We start from the raw sequence: 13,467 nt of genomic DNA, 5'->3' as shown, positions 1-13,467 counted from the left end.
CACCTATTTATTGTCAAACTAGTATTATCTATAAACAGACCTACAGTTAGGAGGTGGCTTTGCGAATCTTTCTAACGATTTAAGTCAATGAATAAACCTTTGTTTGTTCTAGGCATGTCTCTCGACGAAGGCAGACAGTCGCAGCGGCCGTACCGGTACGGCATGGTGCTGCTATGCGCCGGAGCGCTGATCAACTGGCTAGGACTAGCAGAGGATTACGCCGAGCCAGTGCGCTACGTCGGCGTGGCTTGCATCGTGGCCGGCGCGCTGCTCATCTGCGCCGCCATGTGCTGCTGGCTGCAGTCGCCCGCGAGGCAGCCGCACAACGAGCGCTCTTCGCCTGACACACATCAGGTCAGTACACTTAAACAATGCAATACTGGGCTAATGTGACGGGTTCAAACAGAGGTGCTTAACTTCTATAAGCAAACCTTTCTAACCGTTTTGAAATATCCTCATGACTCTAGTAGGCACTACCTACAACCACATGCTAAACAAATTCAGGTCATCCGCTTCACGCTGGAGATGATAATAATCAACATGTAGATTTTTCCTCGCTCTGATTGTCGTTCTCGCGCTTTAATGTTGTTGTACCTTGACATTCATTCAGTTTTTCTGTCTACAACTTAAAATGATTTGTTTGGTTACAGATCGACGACCCTATCCACGTGATATCGATGCCCGATGAGGAGACAATGCAGCAGAAGCCGCCGGACTACGACACGGTGGCGGGCGCGCCGCCGACGTACGACGACGCCATCAAGCTGAACCCCGCGCGCCTGCTGCCCGCCACCAGCAGCGCGCACGTGCACACGCCGCTGCCGCCCGTGGACGCGCCCTCCGTCATCCCCGGCCAGCCCGACGAGCTGGCCCCCGTGCACCGCACACAGATCCCCAAAACCCCCCCTCCCCCCTCCAGACCGACCCACGCCATCAGATGAACCGCGCCCATGTGCTACTGTTACTTTAAATCGACTGCTGTTTCATGTGATGGAACTTTAGGCTAAGGACTCGACTCGAGTCGATATTGAAGCCCCGGCAATGCTACGGTATTATTTATTGTACGTACATATCCGCGCATGAAACGATCGTTTGTTAGATTGTCGAGCTTAGCGATGCGTACTTATGTGATATTAAGAATGTAATTATTAAATACTTAATATTAATTACTGTACATAATATTATTTGTAAGGAAGTTTTGTTGAAAATTTCTTAGAATAAGTTATGAACCTCTTCCAATTGTTATTACTGTGAAGTTTTCCTACATATGCAACTTAATGAAGTTGAGTTTAAATTGTATAAAATCAATAGTCATCAGATAATGTGTGTGTAGGAGTCTCAGTTGAGCTGGGGCAGGACAAGCAGCAGGCTGCCCGGGTGTAGAGCCCCAAGTAGGTGAACTGACGCAGTGTTCGATAACACACGAGGAAGACGAAGGCAAAAGTGAATACCGACTTACTAGCTTAGCATTCATGATCTTCAGAACTGAAGGTTTAATTACACTTTTCTTTTTTCCTTAGCATATTTCTCTCGCGCTAACCTAGCCAAATCAGTAGCTTTTGTTATACTTCCTTTCGACTGTATTTCGTATTTCTAAATAGTGATACTTCCTTGTTGATATGAAGAATATAAAGTCCGGTTGCAACTGTGTTTGAAATGAGTATAGTTGGAATGAATTAGTGAATATGAAATAATATTTCAATGTCCATCTTCTCGATCTAGTCCTTTAAATTAGCGATAAAACTAACTGTGTTTTTGACACGAGTTGAAGCTTAATGTGTTTTTGTAATTTGTACACATTTTGATTGCACAACTTGAAGGACCATTATATTCGATTCTGCATAGCAAAAAAGGATTTGTAGTCTAGATGTAGTGAAGTTAATATGAAATGTATTTACTGGCTGTTCCTATACTAAATACAGAGTACCTAGAAGTTATCAGGTAGTTTAAAAATAGGTATTCGCTGCAATCATTGGCACTCACACCGTGCGTTTTCAGTTGGACTTACGCCATCTACTTGTAACTGACATGTTTAACTGCAGTTGATTTGGAGTTATCAACACATACCTAAAACAAACTGGAATTTAACACTGCCTTCTGGCCTACCTACTTAGTCAATCAATAACTTGTTCAAGATAATAAGTAGGTGATGGTTAGGTCAACCATATGTTTTTGAAATGACGATTGTGTATATCATGAATTAAAAATGGGACCAATATCTAACGTTTATGTACGCTTATGTTAACCTACCTTGAAATTTATAATCATTATTGCGTGTGCCTGTGAGTCGTTGGTGTTTTATGATACTGAAGTTGTGCATTTATTATTTGTGCATTGTACAAAGTTTGTGAAATTGAGTGTACATACAAAATAAATGTCGTTACTTTAATGATTGTTTTATTTCTTATTGAATAACCACGTAAGAAACTGTTCATACTTAAGAAACTTGACATCTACGGCAGTAGGTACCTACACCCGTCGCTCAATACTAGACAACGAAACGGGTGTAGTTGTAGTGCCTTGGTAATTAATTATCAATTTATCATTGTTGAAAGAAATCCCATTAGCAATAAGTGATAAATATATTAAAATATACCTACATAAATTACTTGGCAACAGAAAGGCAACAGATGATCAACTTATTTTCACGAAATAACAACAGTACAGCTAACAAAATATGTTTCTTGCACATCTTTTGCTAGCTGTACTTATCGTTGTTTTGATGAGATATGCGAATGGTTAGAATTAATGCTTTCGAGAAAGGAAGCTATTGAGAAAAAATAAAGTGGTATAAATTGTGAATGGTACAAATCGCAACTTGGAAAAGACGATATCCGGAAAATGACCCTCTGATAATGACCTCAAACCTGTGCCGTGCTGTGCCTGTGCCCCAATCACATGCAATATTTGTTCCATTAGTAGGTACTCTGACAAACCCACTTTGTAAGTAGAAAAAGGCGCGAAATTCAAATTTTCTGTTTAAGGACAATCCTTCGCGACTGCATTCTTTAAATTTGCCGATGTTTGCCGCCATTTTCTACTGATGCAAATGGCTTGACAAACTTATGTATGATAGGTAGAAAATCTTGAAACTATTTTCTTCGGATGATGACCCCGGACCTAGAGTAGTATAATATTATATAGCCCCGTAATCTTATATTTTTTCTTAAAATATAACGCTAGAATACATTAAAATTCTTCAATCGCACTGAATCGCACTTTCAAAAGTCTGTCAAGCAGTCAAGTCTTTTCTGTCAGTAGTAGTAAAAAAACGTCAAATTTAAAAAAGGCGCAAAGGGATAACGTCCGATAGAAAATTAGAATTTCGAACCTTTTTCTACTGACAAACATGTTTGACCGGCGTGGACCGGCTATGGTGTCAATTACATTCACACTTTATCAGGCCTGGGGGCCTACCGCGAAAATCGAAATTCGCAAATTGCGGGGATCGTTTTCATTACTCTCACTAAGACGTAATTGGAGTGAAAAAAAAAACCGCAATTGACGAACTTCGATTTTCGCGGTTATAGCCCAGATATCAGACTCGAATTCGGACCCAAAAAAGAATATTTCTCCGTTTCACCAAATATCAGCACTTCGTTTACAATATTTGAATTGTGCATATGCAAAAATATCAAAGATTGAACATTTTTGGCAATTAGAGACAAAGTATTTTTTACATTTCAAATATTGTGAAACGAAAATGCTTATCAGGCCCGAAATCGGGACTGATTTCGAATTCGAAATCGGGAAGGGTGGATATAATTGGAGCTTATATTTTTTGATATAATGACTCCTCTATCCCAAACTCTTGGAGTATTTACTGGAGACGCCTTGTCTTATCTATAATTTCTGTACAAAACAGCTTGCCGATTTATGCGCGGAAGGGGCATGTCAAATGTATGGCTATTTGTACGTAACGTACAAATATATTGGCCGAGGTTTTCGACAGAGGGTTAAGGGGTAAGCTCTTAAAGGCGCCTCCGGTTGTTAAATCCCCCAAGCCCAAAGTCACCTCTGTGCCCAAACCCAAATTTTACGCTAGAGGGCACTAGCACGATAAATAAAAATCCGTCTTTCACATGATCGAATCGAACTATCCGAACTGCCACAATAAGTGTTCGGTCCGAACCTCTATTAGGACTTATGATTTTTATGATTTGTGGTCACATTATCACATATGTCAGTTGACTGTCATTACTGTCACAACTAATCTGCAAAGCAGCGTTTCTATTTATTTATCTTGTAAACAAAGAAATTCTTATAATAATATACAAGTAAGACTTAATAGGAATTATAATACATGAAAAGCATGCCTGTAGAATTGAATAGTCTCACGGAAGGATGGCTAGAGCTCGAAAGCGACCCCGGATTGTTCACTTTATTGCTAGAAGATTTCGGCGTCAAAGGCGTGCAAGTCGAAGAAATATACGATCTGCATAAACCATTAGAGAGTCCAGTGTATGGCTTTATTTTCTTATTCCGATGGATAGAAGAGAGACGGTCGCGTCGCAAATTCGTAGAACAAATAGAAAGCTTTGTACGCGACGAGGAGACTATTAACAACATATTTTTCGCTCAGCAAATGGTGCCCAATAGTTGTGCCACACACGCTTTACTATCTATATTACTCAACTGCCCCAATCTACATTTAGGAGAGACTTTGAGTAGGTTAAAGGTATGTATGATGTAATGTTTCAATAGTGTTTAAGGTACAACAAATATTAACCTACTCTTTATATTGCTTTTCAATAGCACCACACAGTAGGCATGAATCCCGAGAACAAAGGGTGGGCGATTGGAAACACTCCAGAGTTAGCATGTGCACACAATTCGCATGCTATTCCACAAGCTCGCAAGAAGACAGACAAAAATGCTGTGGTCCCTACAGGACGCTTCACAGGTCAGCTCTTTTTTTATATTTATTTGAAAACTAATCCAATAATATTCCAATTATTATCATACCTGGTGTGATTCCAAGTATGTATCTATAACCTATTAAGGCCCACTGCTTATGGTTCCAATTCATGTATGATTAAAAACAAAAATATTCCATACCTATAAGGTAATTTTTTTGTAATATATTATCAGGTGTCCATCAAAACTCATTAATTACAAAAAAAGAATGAAACAAAAATCAACCTTATTTTGGTTCTGTAAGGCTCTGAAAGTTCTGAAGGCTATTGTCACCTGACAGTATGGTTATTGAACGTAGGTACGAGTAGGTAAGGAAGAGATATTACTGTGTAAAATATATTGTCACACATTGCATTTCCTGAATTCCTACCTACCTACCTTACCTGTTTTTTTACCTGTCGTCTACCCAGAAAGTTTAAACCTCAGTCTAAAAGCAGGTTTATTAAAATCAAAGTAATGCTGCTTTTCAACTATACATTTGCTTGGGTGCAAAAAAAACCATTGTAGCAAATCTGGGGTGATCTGTGAGGGTGGGGAGCAGGAGACAAGGGCAACAAACATATGGCCGGCCTGGGTATCTACCTAGAGGGAGGACAGTTTAATATTTTCCATTGTAACAATGTCATCTAACACATTTCTCATAAAACAATTTATTATGTATATTTCCTTTACTTTCATTACTGTATTACCAAGTTTGAAAATATGTCCCTAGGTGAAGCATATCACTTTGTTAGCTTTGTACCTATCAATGGACATCTGTTTGAGTTGGATGGCCTGAAGCCATTTCCCACAGACCATGGGCCTTGGGCCACAGACGAGGACTGGACAGATAAGTTCCGAAGAGTCATGGCTGAGAGGTTGGGCAGAGATGCTGGAGAACAGGTCCATGATATCAGGTAATAAATATTAATATTTTAACTTGATTATGAGATAAGAAATTTGAGTTTTGAAGTGCTTTTGTTTTTGTGTTGGAGAGCTACCAATAAAACTGATATTTCTTCACCGACTCATCTTCATTTTATTTCTAGAACAGAACAATTTGAGAGTACTTTGTAAAGCAAAGCTGCAAGATATTAGGCGGGTCCACACACAGCAAGCATATGTGCGAGGCAATTTGTGTTTTCCTTGCCTGACCATGCTGCCTCAGCCGAAGCACGTCTACACTGGCTGACCTAATTATTAGAAATTAAATTGTGCCGATTGTTAGTGGCATATCGTGTGCTCTTTCATAAGCTAATTTTGTAATCAATCTACAAATTATTTCAGATTCAATTTGATGGCTGTAGTGCCAGATCGAAGAATTGCCATAACACAGAAACTGAATGCACTTGAAGTCAACCAGAAAAGAGTAAAGGACGCCATCTCTAAAATAGGAAAACATTTAAGGCATCTACTTGTGAAAAACAGGGACAGTGGTAATAAACTTAAACAAACATATTAATTATGTACAATAATAATACATATAATAGGGGGGGGGGGGGGGGTGTAATATCTCTGCAGCTGAATGTACACAAATATGTAATGATTATCCAAATGGACAGCACAAATTTGAATTTGGAAAATAAAGAGAAAATTATAATGTTCTAATTGTTCTTTCACTAGTTGGTGCTGGAACGAAAGGCCCACAGTCCCACCTACAGTTTATTTACTTCAGTGAAATTTGAACCATCTTGAATTGAAACAGAGTTTCATTTTATTTATTTATAATGCGCGGCAAGTAATTAAAACCTGCGCAGAAGTTTAAATACTTAAAATATATCTGTTTACCTACCTATAATTTTTTTTATGCCAAAATAATAATATGGTTTTAACACTTTTTTACTCAAGTGTGCCTGCACAGTAGCGGCCAAGTCTGTTCTTATACTGTGTTGAATTCGAATTCAATTGGCAATTTTTCTTTTATAATTGCCTTAGTTTTGAAGTAGTTTAAGCTAACATTATGAATAGGTAACAAGATTCATATTTCAAATGTATGTTTTGTGTATTTTCAGAGCAACCACAAATTAACCCAGAATCAAATGAAAATTCATTGCAAGATAATGAGATTGAGTTTAGTGAGAGGACTATCCTATTGGCTCTAGAGCAGGCGCAGTCTCAGCTATATGACATAGACTACACACAACCAGTGTACATAGAGATTGGTCCCACAGATAGGCAGAACCAGGATACTAGTTTTATTTTAGGTTTGTAACATTAAATTTAACTGTCTTGTTTAAACATCCTTGTTACCACTTCTGCAAGTCCAATGTTTATCCTGAGAATGACGTATTTTGTACCATGTTTGGATATGTTATTTAGTTAAACCTTTTAACGGGTATAAGAGTATCAGATATTATGCAAAATTAAACCCTATCTTACTTTGAAATAAAGTTCAAAATCAGTAAAATATTCCTTTGCCTTATAAAAGCTTAAATTATATTACAAATTATAACAAAGAAATTACGTTTCAGCGGACCCTGTTGAGCAGGGTGAAGTGGTGAAGTTTTTCACCCTAAATCGGGACAGTCAAATACTTGGAGATGTGAGTATTTTTATAACAAAATACATAAGTTAGTATAAGCAGAGTTATTCATAGTGGAACAGATGTGAAGTCAGAGAAAAACTCCCCTCCTCATATAGGGACCGTGCGCGTTGGAGGGTCTGCCAACTTGTGGCCTGAATCGGAACAATGCATATGTACATTTACGCGTCACGTTTCTTTTTGTTTCTTGTGCATAGTCGGTTCTGCCATCTTGTGGGCTACATCAGAACAATAAACATCAAATTTACGCCTCGCGCCAAAAATCTGACGGTTCCTGTGCTGCCTCCTACAGTTCATGCACGCTCCCTATATTGTACGGAGCAGCACAGCGCCATCTACATCACCTGTCAAATTCGGAACACGAATTTCTCTTAGACTTTACGCATCTTATGGCATCAATAAAATTTTTGTTCCTGCATACTAAAAAATCTATTCCAGATTTACCCTACATCCATCACAGCCATAGTGAAGAGCAACGACACACCCATTCTAGCGTACAGGGAGGTGGCGCCCGAGGAGCCGTTCAAGCCGCGGAAGGTGCTGTTCACACACGCGGAGCTGAACGCTATGATGAGCTGCATCGTGGCTGAGATACAGCTGTGCCAGCAGGCGCTGAATGATGAGAATGATAAGAGGGATATGTATAAGGTATAACTTTTTTTTCGTCTGAAAGTGTAAAACTTGACACGTATACGTAAAAGAGTGTATAATTAAATAAATATCGTCCTTATAGATCGTGTCATTCACGAAGACGCGTGTCTTGACTCGTATTGTCATATCATTAAAGGTTAGATGTGATCAATCTGTGAGGAGGATTTTTTTTATATTATAGGACTTTATTACACAAATTGACTAAGTCCCACGGTAAGCTCAATAAGGCTTGTGTTGCGGGTACTTAGACAACGATATATACACCGTGTTTTTATTGAATTGCGTTAACTCCGGGGTTTCGGTAAGTACGTTTAAGGAAACTAAATGGCATAGTTAGTTTTCAAAAAAAAAAAATTTTTTTGTTTTTTTTTTATTATTTTTATTTTTATAAAAGTAACTAAATGTTGCATATAGCGTTGTTGTAACACGGGCATTACATTTAACTCAACAAAACAATTGAAAACTGTGACATATCAATGTCATTTCGAACGTCGATCGTCCGAGATAGTACTTACGTTTAGTAGCAAATGTATGAACTCGCACTAAACACTAATCAAGAAGTAAACAGGCCCTAAGGCAAGTGTACACGCTCGTAAGGGTCTTATAAGATAAAAATGAATGATTGATTATCTCCGAAAGGGAGTTAGTTAGAATATCGGTATCTTTGAGAAAGTTACTTTATTTAAGCTCAGGAATGCACCCTCGAAATTAACGCAAATCAAAAAAAACACGGTGTATATAATATATACATATTTATAAATTCTTAAATGTATAGAAAACATCCATGACTCAGGAACAAATATCCATGTTCATCACACGAATAAATGCCCTTACCAGGATTTGAACCCGGGACCATCGGCTTCATAGGCAGGGTCACTACCTCACTACCCACTATGCCAGACAGGTCGTCAAACGACACAGGATATGAACTATAAATTGTTATGCGCTTCCTCAGATTCTGAGAAATTTGACTTTTTTATTAAATATTATTAGGAACTCAGTATTTGTATATATTTCGCGGTCTTATGTTTGTATAGGATGAACATTCAGGATCTGTGTGTATTTTACTGAAGTCGATGGAATTTGAATCTTCTGTACAGTGGTTATATTCTATATTTAAATGGCTTCGCCGGGCCGTAGGTGCACCGCTCCGTGTAGAACCGTTACGTAAATAAAGAACGTAACTACAACGTACGGTTTAAATTCCTTTGACCTAGACTCGCAGACTCAACGCCTTTGATGCGAATCGTACTATCAGCAACGTTTATATAGCCATCGGAGGACCTTACGTCTTCGCAATAAGATTTACAAATAGTAAGTTAAGTGTCCCGTCGCGCAGGTGGACGACTGCCGGCGCACGCACAACTACGACGAGTTCATCTGCACGTTCCTGTCGATGCTGGCGGAGCGCGGGTCGCTGGCGGAGCTGGTGGCGGCGCAGCTGGAGCGCGGGCGCGCGCCGCGCGTGCGCCGCCGCCGCGCGCGGCCGCGCCCCCGCCCGCGCCCGCGCCCGCGGCCCCGCCCGCAGGTGCGCGCCAGCGCGCGCTCCAGGAAGTGACACTCCGCAGTTCCCACGACTACTGGCGGAGCGCGGGTCGCTGGCGGAGCTGGTGGCGGCGCAGCTGGAGCGCGGGCGCGCGCCGCGCGTGCGCCGCCGCCGCGCGCGGCCGCGCCCCCGCCCGCGCCCGCGCCCGCGGCCCCGCCCGCAGGTGCGCGCCAGCGCGCGCTCCAGGAAGTGACACTCCGCAGTTCTCACCACTACTTGGGAAGGTTTTTGATACCGCCTGTTTTGTATTTGGCCCATAATTTCTCTCAAACATGCTCGGAAATGGTCGCATTTTGTTAGTAAATCGAAAACGCAAAGTGCCTATTTTTTGTTCCAGCGACGACAACGCACGGCCATCGCACGCCCGGCGGGGACGGAGCGGGCAAATATGAAATTCATATGACCGATACAAAATGTTTAAATTTATTTAATTTGATTAATTTAACAGCCGTTGAAATTATTTTTACAAAATTTTTAATCTTGGCTGAATGCCGAATACCTAGGTCTGTGCTTCCGATGCCTACCCTATCAAGAATGTTTGATATGTCACCATATTTAAGAATTATTTCACTTTTAATTTAGTTTTTTCTTCATAAGTGTGATGAAAAACATTGTAACTCCGGGGGTAAAAATATTGCAAACTCGGGTCTTCAATTACCACCCTCGTATTCAAAATTTCACTTACCCCCCTCGTTGCACAATGTACTATTATATTTCAGCATTTCCTTACATGTTTGAGAAAATGGCGTTTTATAAGTTTTAATCGTGTGTCGAAAGATGGCAGTAAATTTACTGTGGCTACAAAGTTTTCTTTGACAATCCAACTCTATTTCAAATTCTCTTTGTTACTAGTATATAGTTAGTATGTACAGTCACGTCTGAAAATATCGGCATAATATCGGTACGGACAAAGTGCCAATAATATATATACACTACTATATGGGCAATAAGGTCATGTATACATAATTTTTGTTCTTTCTCCATATCCATATTTTCAGACGTGACTGTACTAGTTGTAATTCAGAAGGTTTTTGGTGCCGCCTATTTTTTTTGTTTTATGGCGTTATTCATAATAACCTAAAATGACCTTGATAATCGTTTTTCCCTATATTATATTTTTGTTAGTTAGAAAGAGACAATATTGAACTGAGGTTTACTAGGTGCGATGGATAAGGGGGTAAGTTTGGTCAATTTCCTTAGTAAAACCGGCGTCAAAGCCATTGATGCAAACGGCTGGTCCTTCTAAGAAGTTTGACCTCCGCGGGGACAGATGAGAATACACCTTGAAATTCTATTGACTCAATGTGATTTATAAGACGAACTTTGTCTAGAAAAGAGGTTAAACAAAGTGGTATACCACTCCGAGGTACCTTCGTTTCTTGTAATATTTATATAAATAGGTTTTCCATCTTAATTTCGGTAATTGTGTTACTTTTCCTGTTCCTGCTCTTCGCCATTTTCTTCCTTCGCAAATCTTCTCTTTTTCGTGAGCGTCAAGTGGACGTCACCGAAATATTTAAAAAAATAATCTACCTTCTGTGTACCTCTCCCTAAAACGAGATATTGAACAAAAAGGTCCAACGGCCATTCTGACGTCAGGATGGCGGGTGGACCTATTAAATCTTGGTTTATTTCACGCAAAATTTCTGTGATTATGCTGTGCCTCCAGTCACAAAATAAAAAATAAACAGGTCCGTTCCCGCCGTTCATGAAAATACATACCTAAACTTGCCCGACTCACTAGGGTTGCTTCTGTATTAATTTCGAATTTTAAAAAGGAGTAGGTAATATAAGTTTACAGACATACATACATCTTGTCATGTTTACATTCCTTAGAGGCAAAGAGCATATAATCACTACGTTTTAAGAGACGGGACTTCCATACTAGCGAGTGGAATCCCTTTGTTTCGCAAATCATTACCAAAATGTACGACAAAGAACTGTCAAAGAACCATAGTACCAACATAAGAAATTTAAATAGTGTAGTACGCTACACGCTTGCGTTTCTTATCGATATCGATAAAATGGGGAGGGTTGAAATATAGACTTTTGTCTACAAATTTTGTACTCGAAATCAAGTTAGGATCGAGTCCACATTTAAGTTGTATGTTATATAGTGGATAGTTCTATGAGTGGACTAATACGTGGTCGGGCTTAATGTGGACTCGATTTTTTTTTAGAACACCTTGTTGTTATTCACCACTAGGAAGGATCAAAGTAGCACTTTTTTCCCTACTAGGAGGGATCACTTTTTTCCTCTTTTTCATACTTCTTAGCTTAAATTATTTAATTACCATTGATTAAATTTATTTATTTATTTGTACCATAATAATTTCCTCACAGGTGATGTGAAAAGCAGTATGTAAATTTATCACGTGGTAGCAAAAATATTTCCACCTTAGGGTGGTATTCCACCTATCCAATTTCTTGGTCCAATGTCATTGCGTCTCAGTCTGTCATTAATCAAAATGTGAGACGCAATACACATTGGACAAAGAAATTGCATAGGTGGAATACCACCCATAACACTTGAATCCCTCACTACGCTACGATTCTATTTTAGAATACCTTGTTACACTCAGATTGTAATTATAAAATCCTTCACTATTTTTTTCTTAATTTTTTTTTATTAAAAGCACTATTTTTAAAATGATCTGCAGATACATGTTTCAATAAATGTAACTTTTCTATGGGAAGATGTATCAGGTCTTCGTTCCCAACAAATTTAACCCACTGCCTGCATCTGAAAACATACAGCCTTGGTTATGTACAGTTTATATTCCAAGTGTTTGCTAATGAGATGATCAACTGATTATTTAGCGCTAATATGCATCTATAAATCAAATCATATATGTTAAATAATGACCATTAATGCATAGATGATAGATAATTTTCCACTGAAAATCTTCGACGAATTAATTTTGTGTCATATTGCATGCAAGTTCTCAGGAAATTTCACATATTTTATTTAATTACTTACACTGATATACAAATAAACATACAATTATCGATAGTTTTAGTACATCCCTAGTTCACAACTAAAAATAATATAAAATATCAAATTTTCGATGTGTTTAAAGCCTGCTGCACCAAAATAAGGTCAAAAGTATCTAAAGCAATACGTACCGGTCTTTATCCAAGGGAAATTTCGTCATAAAATCCCTTTTTTCGTGATTTTCTCGAGTGGCTCGCTTGCCACATATTTCACACTTAGTAAACCGTTTTCTCGGTGGCATTGTAACAAACTCGTTCTTTACTCTGATCACGGTTCACTATTTTCGATATTTTCACTAAATAATAAAGAAATTGCACGAAATACCCGAACAAAACATTGAAGCCTTCATAACAAACAAAACAATTAGGCTGACAGTTGACTTGATGTAAACTTGACAGAATAAATAGCACCAGTGCCGGATTAAGACATTTTGGTGCCCTAAGCATTTCTAGACCATGGTGCCCCCTCATCAAGATTACATTGAATTTTCTTGGTAAATTGAATGACGTTTATTACCGCATTACTTCTTCTTCCTCGCGTTGTCCCGGCATTTGCCACGGCTCATGGGAGCCTGGGGTCCGCTTGACAACTAATCCCAAGATTTGGCGTAGGCACTAGTTTTTACGAAAGCGACTGCCATCAGACCTTCCAACCCAGAGGATAAACTAGGCCTTGTTGGGATTAGTCCGGTTTCCTCACGATGTTTTCCTTCACCGAAAAGCGACTGGTAAATATCAAATGATATTTCGTACATAAGTTCCGAAAAACTCATTGGTACGAGCCGGGGTTTGAACCCGCGACCTCCGGATTGCAAGTCGCACGCTCTTACCGCTAGGC

General features: G+C 39.3%; 2 protein-coding genes across 3 annotated transcripts in view; both read left to right on the top strand.

The window, feature by feature from the left end:
- Nucleotides 1-2,389, top strand: part of LOC133533288 (uncharacterized) — a 39,909-nt gene extending 37,520 nt beyond the window's left edge. For both annotated transcript variants that reach the window (XM_061872253.1, XM_061872254.1), the window contains exons 2-3: nucleotides 113-354; nucleotides 651-2,389. In XM_061872253.1, the coding sequence (XP_061728237.1) occupies nucleotides 113-354; nucleotides 651-941 (533 nt within the window). In that variant the 3' untranslated portion in view covers nucleotides 942-2,389. The remainder of the gene's footprint in view (nucleotides 1-112; nucleotides 355-650) is intronic.
- A 1,794-nt stretch (nucleotides 2,390-4,183) lies between these two features.
- Nucleotides 4,184-9,647, top strand: LOC133533295 (ubiquitin carboxyl-terminal hydrolase calypso-like). Its single transcript, XM_061872261.1, has 8 exons — nucleotides 4,184-4,678; nucleotides 4,756-4,903; nucleotides 5,630-5,813; nucleotides 6,184-6,332; nucleotides 6,909-7,100; nucleotides 7,368-7,438; nucleotides 7,877-8,086; nucleotides 9,429-9,647. Exons 1-8 carry the CDS (start codon nucleotides 4,304-4,306, stop codon nucleotides 9,645-9,647), a joined length of 1,548 nt encoding a protein of 515 aa, XP_061728245.1. The 5' UTR covers nucleotides 4,184-4,303.
- Nucleotides 9,648-13,467: the final 3,820 nt, after the last annotated feature.

Source organism: Cydia pomonella, unplaced genomic scaffold (assembly GCF_033807575.1).
Source record: "Cydia pomonella isolate Wapato2018A unplaced genomic scaffold, ilCydPomo1 PGA_scaffold_148, whole genome shotgun sequence".
NCBI classification, from domain to species: Eukaryota; Metazoa; Arthropoda; class Insecta; order Lepidoptera; family Tortricidae; genus Cydia; species Cydia pomonella.
Note: the sequence above shows the minus strand (reverse complement) of the source record. Positions and strands in the feature narration are given on the sequence as shown.